Genomic DNA, 17490 nt, shown 5'->3' with positions numbered 1-17490 from the left:
AGCAAGAAGGGCAATGACCACTTTTTAAAAGCTCCTGACTTTAATAAATATCAGAAAGGAATCAAGTTGAATTTTGCTGTACTCACTAAACTGAAAATTAGATTTTATGGCTGTCTAATCATGTATTAACACCAAACCTAAAGGAGTGTTTTAAAGGGAAGTTTTTTTTATATGCCTATACATAATTTTAGGATTCATTATTTTCATAATGTCATTCTTTCTGAAGGGTTTTCTGTAGAAACAGCTATGATTTATTTCGCATTTTGGGGTGCTCAAAATGATCAGTAATTTGACACACATTTCTAGACCATGTATTATGCATTCTTCTAGGTCTTGAAGGGATGCAAATTTCTACACACACCTTTGCCATAAAGAATTTTGAGAAGTGTCTGTTTCCAGATGACATAAAGTTAAATATTTAGTCAAGATTTGACTTGCTATACATTGAAGCAAACACATCGCTGGTTTGGAGACTTGCATGTCATCCATGCCTTCTTAGGGACAGCATGTTTGTATAATATTAGAGGTTCTTTTCTACTGTTTTCATGAGGAAAGTGCCGAGTAACCAAAATACTTTTGCAAATTCTTAAAGTAATCATGAGGCAAAAAAAAAAAAAAAAAATTTAGTCAAGACTTGAAATAGTCCTTGAAAGCATCATAATTGGACCTCTATGGAAGATATGTTATTATAAACTTTGTGCCAAAAAACCTGAATATACTCCAAACTAAGTACTTTGTCAGTCTAACAGTTCTTTGCCTTTCATTCCCATGGTCACACCCTAAAATCCATCATGCTGAGGCTGGTGTGCTGTAAATGGATTTCTTGAGCCAAGATATTGATCCCCTCAGTCCTTGGAGAGGACCGTTAGTATGCCTTTTAGCCTGGTACACTGAATAAAAATACCTGTAATTTTCAGTTTGTTCCTTAATGTGCAAAAAGGTTGGGCCTATTCTTTTTTAGTATTGCTTGTTGGTACCTTCTCTTCTGCTCAGCTTCTAAATATTGCAGTACCCTAGAGCTTTGTCCTGGGGGCATTTTTTGTCTGTATAGTACTTGGATGGCCTCATTTAGTTCCAAAATCTTAAATGTAACACACAGGCTGTGACTCCTGTATCTCTAACCATAACCTCTCTTTAGAATTTGCCCATTTGACATCTTCATGTGCATGTCTAATTAGCACCGCTACTTCAACAGGGCTATCATGGAACCCTTTGGTTCCCTGTACCTCCAAACCTACTTTTATCCCAGTTCACTAATAGTAGTAAAAGGTACTGACAGCCACCCAGTTGTTCAAACCATTCAAGCTAAAAGTGATTCTTAATTCTTTCTTTTACCTTGCCTCCCTCATTGATGCATCGACAAGTCCTGGTGACTCTACATCTAAAACATAACTTGCATCCATCCACTTTTCTCATAACTACTAGTATTTCAATCCAAGTTACTCTCTTTGACTAATGCCATAGCTGCCTGACTGTTGCCCTATTTTCTTCATAAAAACTATTGCTTACAAAGTGATCATAAAAGTATAAAACAGTCAAGTCAATCCCCTGCATAAAATCCATCATACTCAAAATCCAAGCATTCCACCCTTACAATCCACAACATAATCTTGCCCCTGCCAATTCCAACATCATCTCATGCTCTTTTCCCATTTTCCCATTGTGTGTTCTAGGAATAGAGGCCTTTCATCCTTTCAAATATGCCAAACTCTTCCACTCTTGAGGATTTACATAAACTGTACCTTCCTTCTGAAATGCTTGTTTCTACCCATCTACTTAGCTTTATCACTGTATCTCCTTCTCCCTCTTGGTCCTTTATTCCAGAATATAAGCTTCATGAGATAAGAGACCATACATGTTTTGTCCACTGCTCCACTGTAGAAGAAATGGAGTAGCCGTCATAGTCAACAAAAGAGTCCAAAATGCAGTACTTGCATGCAATCTCAAAAATGACAGAATGATCTGTGTTCGTTTCCAAGGCAAACCATTCAATATCATGGTAATCCAAGTCTATGCCCCTACCAGTAATGCTGAAGAAGCTGAAGTTGAGCAGTTCTATGAAGACCTACAAGACCTTTTAGAACTAACACCCAAAAAAGATGTCCTTTTCATTATAGGGTACTGGAATGCAAAAGTAGGAAGTCAAGAAACACCTGGAGTAACAGGCAAATTGGCCTTGGAGTACAGAATGAAGCAGGGCAAAGGCTAATAGAGTTTTGCCAAGAGAACGCACTGGTCGTAGCAAACACCCTCTTCCAACAACACAAGAGAAGACTCTACACATGGACATCACCAGATGGTCAACACTGAAATCAGATTGATTATATTCTTTGCAGCCAAAGATGGAGAAGCTCTATACAGTCAGCAAAAACAAGACCAGGAGCTGACTGTGGCTCAGATCATGAACTCCTTACTGCCAAATTCAGACATAAATTGAAGAAAGTGGGGAAAACCACTAGACCATTCAGGTATGACCTAAATCAAATCCCTTAATGATTGTACAGTGGAAGTGAGAAATAGATTTAAGGGACTAGATCTGATAGACAGAGTACCTGATGAACTATGGACAGAGGTTCGTGACATTGTCCAGGAGACAGGGATCAAGACCATCCCCAAGAAAAAGAAATGCAAAAAAGCAAAATGGCTGTCTGAGGAGGCCTTACTAATAGCTGTGAAAAGAAGAGAAGCGAAGAGCAAAGGAGAAAAGGAAAGATATACCCATTTGAATGCAGAGTTCCAAAGAATAGCAAGGAGAGACAAGAAAGCCTTCCTCAGTGATCAGTGCAAAGAAAAAGAGGAAATAAATAGATGGGAAAGACTAGAGATCTCTTTGAGAATATTAGAGATACCAAGGGAACATTTCCTGCAAAGATGGGCTCAGTAAAGGACAGAAATTGTATGGGCCTAACTGGAGAATCCCAGGGACAGGGGAGCCTGGTGGGCTGCCATCTATGGGGTCGCACAGAGTCGGACATGACTGAAGTGACTTAGCAGCAGCAGCAACAGAAGTAGAATATATTAAGAAGAGGTGGCAAGAATTCATAGAAGAACTGTATAAAAAAGATCTTCACAACCTAGATAATCACGATGGTGTGATCACTCACCTAGGGCCAGACATCCTGGAATGTAAAGTCAAGTGGGCCTTAGGAAGCATCACTATGAACAAAGCTAGTGGAGGTAATGGAATTCCAGTTGAGCTATTTCAAATCCTAAAAGATGATACTGTGAAAGTGCTGCACGCAATATGCCAGCAAATTTGGAAGACTCCACAGTGGCCACAGGATTGGAAAAGGTCAGTTTTCATTCCAATCCCAAGGAAAGGCAATGCCAAAGAATGCCCAAACTACCGCACAGTTGCACTCATCTCGCATGCTAGTAAAGTAATGTTCAAAATTCTCCAAGTCAGGCTTCAGCAATACGTGAACTGTGAACTTCCAGATGTTCAAGCTGGTTTTAGAAAAGGCAGAGGAACCAAAGATTGAATTGCCAACATTCGCTGGATCATCAAAAAAGCAAGAGAATTCCAGAAAAACATCTATTTCTGCTTTATTGACTATGCCAAAGCCTTTGACTGTGTGGATCACAATAAACTGTGGAAAATTCTGAAAGAGATGGGAATACCAGACCACCTGATCTGCCTCTTGAGATATCTGTATGCAGGTCAGGAAGCAACAGTTAGAACTGGACATGGAACAACAGACTGGTTCTAAATCAGGAAAGGAGTATGTCAAGGCTGTATATTGTCACCCTGCTTATTTACCTTATATGCAGAGTACATCATGAGAAACGCTGGGCTGGATGAAGCACAAGCTGGAATCAAGATTGCCAGGAGAAATATCAATAACCTCAGATATGCAGATGATACCACCCTTATGGCAGAAAGTGAAGAACTAAAGCCTCTTGATGAAAGTGAAAGAGGAGAGTGAAAAAGTTGGCTTAAAGCTCAACATTCAGAAAACTAAGATCATGGCATCTGGCCCCATCATTTCAAGGCAAATAGATGAGGAAACAGTGGCTGACTTTATTTTTCTGGGCTCCAAAATCACTGCCAATGGTGATTACAGCCATGAAACTAAAAGATGCTTACTCCTTGGAAGGAAAGTTATGACCAACCTAGACAGCATATTAAAAGCAGAGACATTACTTTGTCAACAAAGGTCTGTCTAGTCAAGGCTGTGGTTTTTTCAGTGGTCATGTATGGATGTGAGAGTTGGACTATAAGGAAAGCTGAGTGCAAAAGAATTAATGCTTTCGAACTGTGGTGTTGGAGAAGATTCTTGAGAGTCCCTTGGATTGCAAGGAGATCCAACCAGTCCATCCGAAAGGAGATCGGTCCTGGGTGTTCATTGGAAGGACTGATGTTGAAGCTGAAACTCCAATACTTTGGCCACCTGATGCGAAGAGCTGACTCATTTGAAAAGACCCTGATGTTGGGAAAGATTGAGGGCAGGAGGAGAAGGGGATGACAGAGGATGAGATGGTTGGATGGCATCACCAACTCAATGGACGTGGGTTTGGGTAAGCTCAGGGAGTTGGTGATGGACAGGGAGGCCTGGCGTGCTGCAGTCCATGGGGTCGCAAAGAGTCAGACACGACTGAGTGACTGAACTAAACTGAGCTGAACCACTGTTCTTTTCTCTTGTGCCTGCAACAGTGCTTGTCATGTAATAGACCCTCAATAAATCCTGCAATGAAATGAATTTTGCAAGAATTTTTTATATCCTTTCTGTTTATGACTATATTGATTTAGTTGGTACTATGATATTGTATTAATAATTTCCATTTCATTCCAGCCCATCCCTCCAATATTCTTGATGTCCAGAATTTGAACATTGTTCCTTCCAATAATATCCTCCCCCTTTTTTTAGCTTTTAGAAAGCTTTGTTTTGGTATTTTTCAAGTGTTTGTTTATATTTTCATCTTTATATATGTATCTTTTATATATATATAATATTAGCCTTTCGTGGAATATAATACATGTACAGAAAAGAATATAAAACACAAATATAAAAATTTAAATATACAGCTCAGTGAAATATCACAAAAGAGACATCTTTTTAACAATTAATCAGGTAAAACATGGAACAAGATAACCTCCTTGTGCCTCTCCCCATCAAAACTCTTTCCCTCTCTAAGTAAAGATAACCATTATTTTGATCTTTACGCACACCTTCCTGCTTTTCTTTAAATTTTACCATCCCAGTGTGTTCCCCATAACACTAGAGACTGGTTTTTGTCTCTTTGGCATATCATATAAATTGGATCATATAGTGTACACTCTTCATTTTTATTATATCCCTGCTTTTATATTAAATGTAGTATCTATTTGCACAGGTCAGCCATCTGTCTATCCATTTATTATTTATATTATTTTTTGTGTCCTTTCGTTTTCCATATAATATTTGAGGTGGCTTACAAAAATGCATGTAAATATAATAAAACAGAAAAAAAGAGTCAGGGTCAGGAAACATACCAATAAATAAACTTGGAGAAGTAAAAGTGGTGTTCTGTTTGAAAGTTTGAATATGAGCCTCCTGGAGACAAGAAATGAGTAGAAATATAATTAACTGTGAAATTCATATTAGTGAAACAAACACATATACCAGTTCCTTATTAAAAGAGTATCTAGGTCTGAAGGTTTTTTCATTGCATCATCCTTATTGAAAGGACACCTAATAACATCATAGACATTCTCCAACTCTTACATATGTAGTAGCGTTTTATATAGGTACTGGGCAGTGTATCACACACTTTTCTGCTCTTCAGTCAGCGTGTGGGGATTGTTCTAATCAGCTTGACCTTTAGTCTAGTAAAGACTAGACTATTCCTGTTCCAAGTCTCTTTTTCTATACAGGCTGGTGTTTTTTCTAAATATAGGAAATTAATACTTAAAATTAGTCATATTGGAATCTTTTGTAGTCTTAGTCTTATACTCACTGCTCTAGCTATGTGTCAGAATGTTTGTATGATGGGATAATATTATATTCAAATATGGGGGTAGAACCTGATTAATATGGATGCTGTTAAAAGATCACTTGTATACCAATTAAAGGTAGATATCAAGCTGCCAGTGGAGAAATAACCTGCTGTGTTTATCTAATCATCTGCCCTGTCACTCTGTCATCTGGACCTTGGCAGGACAGTTGTGGATAAATGCCAACAGGTGACACAGCCATGGCTAATGTGTGTTCAGGCTCTTTAGGGCATTTGACGAAGTTGACATAATTTGCATTTTCTTGAATTAATACTTCTTACAATAGTTAGATCTTGCTGTTGTCTTTTAGTAGGACATATCTCAAACTTAGAAATTTCAGGATGCAGCTCATGAGCATCAGTTTCATCTGAAAAGGCATAGATTGATTTATAGAGACTGCTTTCTAATTATTTGAGTAAGAAATTATATGAAAAGAGAATGTGCTCATTCAGATGAGATCATAAATGACCTTGATTTTTGGAAATCTGTCTTTTCACTTCTTCATCCCCTCCCCAGCTATATCTTTGCTGTTGTGGTTCTTGTTCTTTGTTTTATTTCTTTTCTCCTAACTTTTCATCTCCTCTTCCTCTTCTTATTTTCTTCCTCCTACTATTTGCTTCTAAGCCTTATTATTATTTTCAAACAAGTTACCATCTGTTCTAAAAGTCACATACAGTCATGGTGGCCTAAAGTTGGTGTTTGGTTACGCCCTGAGTTTGTACCAAAAGCAAACAATTATAGACCTGTCAGACTCCTCAACCTGTATTCGTTTTCTGCAGAAATGTTTACTAGAGGGCTGTTGTCAAATATAAGGTCCATTAAATTGCTGAATCATCACACTGAGGATTTGTGTGCCCACATGTGTATTTGTGTGTGTGTGTGTGTGTGTGTGCGCACGCGCTTTCCAGAACTAGCTGGCAATGATGAGACTGCAATCACTGATTACCAGGCAGGTTTCCATCAAAACCACAGCTCACTGGACCTTTCATGCTTCTTTTCTTTGTACAAGGCCTTGACAGAGCCACAACTTGAATAGTGAAACAAATAACAGCAATTATTCTTAGCTGAGGAAGTGGAAAAAATATGCCCTAGCTTTTAAAGAAATAATTCTCTCCTGTTGGTTGTTCCATTTGAACGTTAATAAAGAATTGTTGCTTGCTATTTTCGTAGCCTGGGTTAACAGCTTCAAAAAGATCCTTTTAAGGAGGTCTAATAGGAAAGGGACAGAGCCAGACCGTTTTTTTCCCTCTCTTGCCCAAAGAGTGAATCATTCATCTCCCAAAATGGTTACAAAGTCCAGAAGGAATTACAGAGCTGTTTTCCTTTGGAAGAGGGATGGCCTGAGTTGGGGGAAGGGGACAGAAATTATTTTTTCTGCTAGATACAAAACCAGAACAATTCCTCAACCTTAGAGTGTTAATTATTTCTCTTGCTTTATAAAGATGAATTTTATTCTTAAATTTAGGCATTTTAAATTTATAAGATTACTAAGCACTTGAATAACTTGCTCCCTTTTTAGCCCTTTGCAGGCAAAAATACAAGTTGTATTTTCCATTATTTTTCTCCTTCTTTCTCCCTCCCCCCTCCCTCCCTCTCTCCATTATTTGTCCCTTAATTTTTTTGTTTCAGTATGAAAAAAACAATCCCAGGTGAAACAGGAAAGAGGTTTAAATCCCTTTTTTTCTGCCAAGAATTTATCATGCAGAATATGCCTTGACTGTGGTGAATGTTTTCCCCAAACAACTTCTGACTTTATTAGTTCATGTTTAATATTAATGCACTGCAATTGCTTTTGGGAAGAGGTCCTTCACTTCTCCATTCTTTTGAACAAAGAATATGTGGTTAATTTTTTTTCTCTAATGGAATGAAATATTTACTATTTTATTATAATTGCTTTCTTTGTTACTTGTTGGTAATTTCTCATGGTCTTTGAAGAGCTGGGACACTTTTGTATACATGAATATGAATTTAAGGAGTTTTTTTTAGTTCTGCAGATTTAACTGGAAGTTAAGTCAACTCCTATGTCAAAAATAGGTTTGATTTTGCTAAGAGGTGCTTTTGGCTACTCTACATCCTGCTACTGATATTTGACTTAAGTATGTTACTAAATGGGCCTCTAGAGTGAAGTAGAAAAATTTGCTATAGATGAGTCCCTTGAATAAAGTTGGTCCATAGCCTTTCTTCTGCAGTAAAAACAACTCAGAGTATGGTGAGCATCTTTTTCACTTATTTTTTTCCTACTTACGTCAGAACTTCATTTCTTTCTTACATTGTCAAGTCAAAATGATAATGTCAGAAGTTCCTTTTCATTGAATTATTCTTTTGGATTCTGTTTAGTGCAATACCTGTTAGATTAATTTCTGAATACTGCCTTTTTGTGTATTTTAAAATTAAAATCATTAAACTGAAAAAATTGGAATCTTGGTTTGACTGTAAGCCAGGCATATTTTTGTGAAATTTGTTACTAAATATTTATATTTTGATGCTATTACCATTTAATTTAAATTTGATTTTCTAATTGCTCATGATTGTTTATAGAAATACAAGAGTTTGTATTACTGACATTATACCCAGCAGCCTTGCTAAATTTATTTACTGTCTTAAATTAATTTGTATTATTAATTAGTTAATTCATTTGTTACTGAATAATTAATTTATTTGCATTTTCATTTTTAAGTTGATACACATATCATCTATGAAGAAGTCAGTTTTTATTTCTTTTTCTTTCTTTACACTTTCACCTTTTTTTGTTTTTACACTTTTACTTCTTTTACTGTTTTATTTCTCTGGTTAGGATTCACACTGCAGTGTTAAGTAGAAATAGCATGCATCTTTGTCTAATTCCTGATTTGAGGTGGAAGTCTTTCATAATTCACAGTTAAGGATAATGTTTGTTTTTCTTATTTGGTTTTTTTTCCTCTTTCTTTTAAAATAGTTTTGTTTTTAAAATGTTTATAATATTGTGTTGGTTTCTGCCATACAACAATGTGAATTAGCCATAACCTTACTTAGTTTTTATAAATGCCCTTCATCAAATTAAGGAAGTTGTCTTTTATTTCTACTTGGCTGAGATTTAATATGATTAAATCTTGGATTGTATCAAGTAGTTGATATACAACTAGACCTTTACTGAGGTGACCATTTGATATTTCTCTTCTACTAGGGCGCTAAATTATGTTAACTTTGGAATGTTAACTTGACCTTTAATTCCTAAAAAGTCCCTATTTGGTGACAATTCAATATCTTATTATATATTGCTATCTTGATTTGGGGCTAGCTTAAAAAATTTTTTTTGCAACTATACTTATGAGAAAGATCTGCCTCTGCTTCTTTCTTGTACTGTCTCTACTGAGTATTGGTATAAAGATTATGCTGGATTCAGAAAATAAGCCGGGAAGTATTTTCTGTTTCTAATCTTTGGGAGAATTTGTGTAAAATTACTATATTGTTTTCTTAGATGTGTGGAACTATGGATATTAAACTATGGATTCATTTTAAAATAAATGCAAAACCATCCCAATTTTAAATTTCTTTTCCTATCAGTTTGGCAAGTTGAGTTTTTCCAGAAATGCCCATTTCCTCTAAAATTTAAAATCTATTAAGATTATATTTATCTTTTAAAAAATATTTATTTATTTGGCTGAGCCAGGTCTTAGTTGGTGCATGCAGGATCTTTAGTTGTGGCATGTGGGACCTAGTTCCCTGACCAGGGGTTGAACCCTGGCCCCGTGCATTGGGAGTGTGGGGTCTCAGCCATGGACCACTAGGGAAGTCCCCTATACTTATCTTTTAAAGTTGTTAGAATCTGTAGTATGTCACTGTTTCATTTTTAATGTTGGAAAATTCTACCTGCTATCATTTTGTTTTTTAATCATTTTCAAAAACCATATTAGTCTTTTCCAAGAATCAGTATTTTGTTTTATTTTCCTTATATGTGTTTCTTTTTCATGTTTTTAAGTTTTGCTCTTATCTTCATTATATCCTTCCTTCTACATTTTTTTAGTTGCGGTGTCTTTTTTTTTAACATCTCATGCTTTTGAGGTTATAAAATTTCCTCAGCACATCTCTAGTTGCATCTTACAAGTTTAAATGTAGCATTTTCATATCATTCAATTAAAATGTATTCTAATTTATGTTGTGATTTTTCCTTTTACCATGATTTGGAAGTGCATTGTTTATGTTTCAAACATTTGGAAATTTTCTAGTTTTGTTTTATTATCGATTTTTAGACTATTTTCATGATGGCTATAGAATATAACTCATTGTAATCCTCTTCAACATTGTAATCCTCTTCAACAAATTGTTGAAGTTTGTCTCAACAAGTGGCCAATTTTGGTTAATGTCTCATTTGTGTTAGAAGATAAAGTATAGTCTGATGTTGTTGATAATGATAAATTTATGTCAGTTAGATCAACTTTGTTACTCTTGTTGCTCAAATAATCTATATATTTACTGATTTTTTTCCTGCTGGTTCTTACAGTTGCTGAGAGATGTGTGCTAAAATTTCCCACTGAGGTTGTGTATTTATCTCATTCTTCTTTCAGTTCTGTCAATTTTTGCTTTACATATTGGGAAGCTTTTAGGTAATGTTATTAGTAATGTTATTAGTTCATGTAAAGTTAGGATTGATGTATCTACCTGAAGTTTGATTCTTTAATAATAAGCACATATTTGTCTTAATCTCAAGTAATTCTTCTTGTCTTAGAGTATCTAATATTAGTGTATTATACCAGTGTTACATCTTTTTCTACTCTTTTACTTTCAGTCTTTCAATATCATTATATCGAAGGTGTGCTCGTGTAAAAAGTATATTGCTATTGTAGTTTTTAAAAGAGTTTGATAATTTTTGTCTTTTAATTGAAGTAGCTCAGCTGGTAAAGAATTCGCCTGCAATTCAGGAGACCCCAGTTAGATTCCTGGGTCAGAAAGCTCTGCTGGAGAAGGGATAGGCTTCCCACTCCAGTATTCTTGGGCTTCTCTGGTAGCTCAGCAATTTACCAACTTAAACATTTTTAAGTGTACAGTTCAATAAAGTATACCCACGTTGTTGTACAACAGAGCTCTAGAACTTGTTCGTCTTGCAATACTGAAACTCTATACCCACTGAACAGTTATTGTCTCTTTATATTAATGTAATTGCTCTTACGTTTGGGCTTAATATGTCATTGTGCTATTTGTTTTCTACTTGTCTCAGATTTTCCCCTTTTCTCTATCTTTTTTTACTATTATTACACTAAATAAGGATTTTTACTATTACATTTTCCTTCACTAGCTTATTAGTTATGAATTCCTTTTTAGAAAATTATTTTAGTAATTATTTTATAATTAAGATTATAAAATACCATTAATTTATGTTATAAATCAATATTTTTACCACTTGCCTGATCATCCAAGAACCTTAGAGAAATTTGTCTCTACTTAGTTCAATCTGCAATTTGTTACTGTTGAAATGTATTTTAATTACACATCTATTTTAAACTCCATATTATAAATGTTTTATACAGTGGACATTGATTTATTCTCACTCATATATTTATATTCTCCAATACTTCTTCCTTGCTGTTGTTTTTGAGTGTGACTTCTTCTTGTGCCAGATACTTCCAATTTATATTTCTGAAAATGTCTTTATTTTGCCTTCATTTTTTCTTATATTTCAGTATGTATGTATGTGAAAGTCACTCAGTCATGTCCAATTCTTTGCAACTATAGAGTCCATGGAATTCTCCAGGCCAGAATACTGGAGTGGGTAGCCTATCTCTTCTCCAGCGGATCTTCCTGACCCAGAAATTGAACCAAAGTATCCTGCATTACAGGCAGATTCTTTACCACCTGAGCTATCAAGGAAGAATTCAATATCGGCATTTCTTTTATATCAGCACTTTGAAGTTGTAATTTCAGTGTCTTTTGACTTTTATCATTTTAGGTGAGATTAGGGCTCAGTTTTATTGTAGTTCCTTTGACAGTAACATATTTCTTTTCCTCTGATATATACTTTGTCCTCTGTGATTTTTAGCAGTTTTACTGTCACATGCCTAGAGGTAGTTTCTTTGTATTTATTCTGTTTTGGATTCATAATTTACTTCGAATATTTGAATAATCTGTTTAATTCCTTTTGAAAAATGATTGGCTACTCTTTTCAAATATTGTTCCATCCCCTTTTCTCTCTCCTTTCCAAGGAGAACCCTGTTACATATATCTTAGACCTTTTATCTATGTCATCTATGTTTCTTATGATCATCTCTGTTTTTTGATAATTTTATTATTGGTTAGTTCTAATTAATTACTTCCCATCCCTTGCACTGGCCAAATCTCCCACCTGAGTGCCTGTACGCATGCTCTGCCTGGGTCAGGATCTCCCGGTACCTTGCCTTTGTCTTAAGTCAGTTGTTATTCAAGTCTCGGCTTAGCTTAACTCTCTCTAGGAAAACTTTTATGACCCCTAAATTCTTGCCTAGATTCAGAGTACTGTGTTTTTCCTCAGTGATATTTCTTACCCCCCTCATATTCAAAATGTATGTGGGACTTCCCCGGTGGCCCAGTGGATAGGAGTCCACCTGCCAATGCAGTGGACGCGAGTTCGCATCCTGGTCTGGGAAGATCCCACGTGCCTCAGGGCAACTGAGCTCGTGCACCGCTACTGACCCCGCACTCCAGAGTCTGGGAGCCGCAACTGCTGAGCCTGCGTGTTGGAAATGCTGGAGCTCAGGCACCTCGAGCCGGTACTCTGCAATAGGAGAAGCCTCCGCAACGAGAAGTCCTTGCACTGCAACTAGAGAGTAGCCCTTGCTTGCCACAGCTAGAGAAAAGTTTGAGCAGCAACGAAGATCCAGCACAGCCAAGAAGAAATAAAATAGATAAATTTTCAAAAAACAAAAGAAAATGTATGTTTTACTTATTTGTAGCCCCTGAACAACTATAAGCTTCAACCGGCAAGGCTAGCATTATTCCAGTCATGAATCGTTAGCATCCAGTACAGCACTTGGCTCGTAATAGGTGCTCAGCAGTTCTTTGCTAAAGGAATGAATGAGTGAATAAGATGCTTTAAATGTATTTGGCAGTATTTATTTCTCATGATGATGTTTACATTTATTGATTTTTTGGTATATAACCTTATAAGCTGGTAAAATAGCATTATTTCTGTTTTTAAAATAGGCAAATAGAAACAGAGAGGCCAGATGACTTGCTTGGGGCTTTTCCAGGATTTTTAATGGTGAATGTATATCTAATCTCTGTGTTCTGTAGATTTCCAGGTTGATGTCAAGATTATGTACCAAAGTTTTCTCTCACTCACTACTTCATTTCTCCTTTTACATTTTTACCACTGTAATTGTCATTTAGGCTACCCTGAAAGCTAGAGAGATGTATCAACCTGATTAATCAATAATTTTGAGGATTTTTAGAGAGTTTAATCATTTATCACTAAGCAAAGCCTCCTTTCCCCCCATGACTGTGTTAGTCTGGGCCCAGGTTACAGGAAAAGGGAATGTGACAGGTGGTAGCTCTTCCCTTTTAAGGTGAGATTATGTGTAGAAATTCTAGGAGATTGTGAGAAGTTAGTCATTCATATTATCGAAGTGCTTTGTAATTGAAACCTGTGAGTTAGATCCAGCTTATGAATCATTATAATTAGATGTTAGTAAACAACTTCAAAACTGTGTGTCGTACCTGGAAGACTGGGGATGGATTCAAGGTTCACTGCCTTATCAGATCCTTCTGCTGCTGACACTTTGGGTAGGAAATCATTTCATTGTTAAGAGGAGAGAGTTCTTACATAAAATCAGTAATGTGATGAATGAAATGATCTTCTCTGTAATCTCTTAAAGGTATTCTTAAACAGAAATATTAAGTCATATTTAATATTTTTAAATAGTTTATCATTAACTTCCATCCTGAGAATGTTTAAAACTAATGTGTATCACTTTTGTGTATTTGTGTGGGATGGGGAAACATTTTATTTCTTTATCTATAACTGTGCCATATTCAATTCAGTTGTTGAGATTACTACTGGAAGAACAGTGAGGCAAGACAGACAGTATCTGAAGGGTTTTCTAAAAGTTACCTCTTGAATGTTACGCAATGGAGGCCCCTGGTTTAGACAGGAATCTGAAAGTGGAAGCAGAGTTCAAGAGACTAGAAAGCATTGACTTTCCTGAGCCCCATCCTAGCTTGACTAGAAAGTTTAAGGGTGACTTTATTCATGCCTTTCAGGTAGCATCCTTTTTAAGTGGATGGCCATGGAGCCCAAGAAGATCTCAGAAAAGCAGGAGGAAATTCTTTCTATCCTGGAAGAAAAATTTCCCAGCTTACCTCCAAGAGAGGACATTATCAATATCCTGCAGGAGACCCAATCCAGTGCTCAGGGTGAGTGACTGTCCCCGAGCTGTGTCGTAGCTGCCAAGGAGGGATGGTTTGGGGTGTGGGTTGTTGCTGGGCCTCAGGAGGTGGACTTGTGTGTGCCTTCACTTTCTTCCCTAATGTTCATGCTGGGGCACAGTTTTCAGGAGCATCGTGTTGGCTCACCTGGAAGCAGACAGTTCGCGTTGCAGGCTTTCCTCTGAGGCCTTTGTACCTGGATGTGTGGTTAATTCATGTGTCTAATAGGCACCCCGGATGCATCATGACAGGAAATCCCTGCGCTGGGAGGGCTCTATTTTGAGAATATGGCATGAACAATGTCAAGCGCAATGGGATTTCATAAATTAATTTGAGAAAAAAAATGAGAAGATTCTTAAGCAGATAACATTCTGTAAGTCTAGGCTTTGTCAAGAGAGTGGATTCCCTGGTTCAGTTGTTTAACAATAGTAATAATAACAGCAACGGTTCATTAAGTGTCTAATATACATGAGGTTCTGATGGTACAACTTTGTATGAATTTTCATACGGAGTCCTCAGGACAGCCCTGCCAGGTGGAATTATTGTCCCCAATTTTCAGATATAAACTCTGAAGCACAGAAAAGCATCTTTGCTTTCGCATCATCACACACTCAGCTCCAGGTGGCAGGCCTGGATTTAAACCCAGACAATCAGTCTGATTTAAGGTGTACAGCTTTCTCCCTTAGTTTGGAGTCCTGCAGGGGCAGAGCCTGAGGCAAAGCAATATATTTGGGAGGTGATCCCAGGAAACACTGATAGGGCCTGGAGCACTTTAACCAGCAAGTTATCTTTGTGGGAAATCAGGCCTTTATCCCACTAAGGACGTCTGGAAAAGAGTGTAAAATTGCACCGCAGTGTTTTCCTACCCAAGGGGTACAGTGGCACGTTGGAACTTGTTTATCGGAGCTCCAAGAGCTGACTGCTAAATTTTCAGGAATTTTGTGCGTGGGTTGATGTTGGGTTGGCAGGTTGGAATCGGCCATGGTGTGAGTATTCACAGCACAGAAATTCACGCCGTGAATCAGGTTTTGTTAGGAGCATACCCCTGGAATGTTGAGGGTTACTTAGTCCCCGGGACTGTTAATTTTCCTGGGGTGGGCTTTGATGGCCAGAGAAAGCCCCCAGGAAAAGAGATGCAGGTGCCGGCGGTTGAGCGACTTGCTAGGGCATGAAAGTCGGAGGAAATGTGGGCAGGCCACTGACACACCTGTTACACATGCACATGTGCAGATATGTGGATGTGTAGCCTCATGATGATGTGCATTTTGTCATTCATTTTCAAAACTAGATCAAACTTTTCATGTCACTATATATTCTATAAATCATTTTATGCTGTAGTGTGATAGATGGCAGCTTTTCAACCTTTGAGTGGAAAAGAAATATTTAGTAGCTGTTTCCCCCTGCTGCTTTGATTGATAGTGTTATAAGTTGAGAGGGCAAATATTAATAATTGGCAAATAATGATTGACTCTGCCATCTTAATGTACATCTGAGAAGGAGATACATGCTTTACTGTGCTTTAGTATAGGTCTTCTCAAGAGTTTAGACCTGCTCTGATGTAAAAATGTAGGGTGAGAATTCAGTATTAAGCCAGACCCTTTCCTGTTTTCCATGATAGATTTTATTGAAGCACGTTGGTCCACTGACTAAAACTATGCAATTCTAGATAATCTATCCCTTCTGGATTATTCTCCCATCATTTAAGAAATCCCATAGCTCCCATTGCCAGAGCCTATTACAAGGGTGGCCAACTTAATTACTGTAGTTTTATGGGTCATATTTATAAAGTGCATTGTGAGTAAAATTACAATTGAAAACATAGAGGCTGTTCTAAATGCATCCTGAAAGCAAATTTTCACTTTCCTGGGTATTATTTGGTTGTTTGCATGGTTGTGTTGGTTTTTCTTACCTACTGCGCTTTTCTACTCTGCTTCTGTCTGCTGTGGGTTTCCAGAGTCTGATCTCTGAGTGTTTAATCTTCTGGGCTCCCCTGAAGATTACTGGTTTCAGTTGAATTTGGTCCACAGAAGAGTTAGAAATATATGGGGCATAGGAACCAAAGGAAGGGGAAGAGACTGTTGTATTTCTTCCCTGCTCCCTTCCTGCTTGGTGCTTAGTTTCTGGCAACCCCTCTCTACTACTCCAGATATCTGTTTCCTTCACCCAAACTTCTGCTAGTATCTAGATGCCTCTTTTATTAATTTTCTCAGTCCCACCCACATCTCTGCAAGTGTCCTACCATTAAAGAATCTTCTTTGGCCTCCTGAGGGGTGAATTCTGTTTCCTGCTGGGATCCTCACTGATGCAAATATTATCACTATGTGATTTTTTTGCCTTCATATGTATTTATTATGGTTAAAAGAGATATGAGAGGGGAAATACTGAAATTAACAGGGTGACATCTTCAAATAATCCCTTAATATTACCAAAAATCTTGCTCAAATGTAACGTAATGTTTTTTCTCTCACCCACAGGTTTAGGTATTGAACAGACAATGCTGAAGAATCTAAAAGAGCTTTCAGATGGAGAAATAAAAGTGGCCATTAGCACTGTGAACATGACCCTGGAGGTAAGGGTGGGAAAGCTTTTTTGGCAATGACAGATTTTATACAACTGCATTTTAAGCAACTGGAACAGTTTTCTCTATTGCATAGTTAGTGTTAGTCTTTTGCTGCGAATGCTTCTTTATGGTATATTTGACTAGAAATGTGCCTTATTATTTTGGATGAAAACACTGTGCTAAACCAATGAAAGATGCCAAAACACCTGGATTCCAAAGATGAGTGCCATTTCATTCATCTCAGAATGAAACAAAACAAACATCTCAGAAAAACAAAACAGACTCACATGTGTATACATGTATGTGTATTTATATGTATGTAACCTGTTTAGCAACAGTGATTATCAATGTGTTTGGAGAAGGAAATTTAGATTCACTTCCTTTTTCTGTGCCCCACCCTGCATTGTCCGTAGATCTTTTCTAAGAAACTAAGTTGTTCTTTGGATTCTGTAAGCTCTTTGGATGCATGTCATTTTGATAATCAATGATGAGAACTCTAGAATTAATAAGACCCTCCTTCCAATCTGTTAAATGAATGAACCAGAGTGAATATAGCTCTTGATTTTGTGTATTTCCTTGGTAA

At 37.0% G+C, this 17490-nt stretch overlaps 1 protein-coding gene across 5 annotated transcripts in view; it reads left to right on the top strand.

Moving 5' to 3' along the window:
- PRUNE2 (prune homolog 2 with BCH domain) overlaps nt 1-17490 on the top strand; it is a 277828-nt gene that overhangs the window by 59531 nt on the left and 200807 nt on the right. For all 5 annotated transcript variants that reach the window (XM_043890691.1, XM_043890692.1, XM_043890690.1 and 2 more), the window contains exons 5-6: nt 14183-14335; nt 16822-16916. In XM_043890691.1, coding sequence (XP_043746626.1) covers nt 14183-14335; nt 16822-16916 — 248 coding nt within the window. The remainder of the gene's footprint in view (nt 1-14182; nt 14336-16821; nt 16917-17490) is intronic.

The sequence above is a fragment of the Cervus elaphus genome, chromosome 29 (assembly GCF_910594005.1).
Source record: "Cervus elaphus chromosome 29, mCerEla1.1, whole genome shotgun sequence".
Classification (NCBI taxonomy): Eukaryota; Metazoa; Chordata; class Mammalia; order Artiodactyla; family Cervidae; genus Cervus; species Cervus elaphus.
Note: the sequence above shows the minus strand (reverse complement) of the source record. Positions and strands in the feature narration are given on the sequence as shown.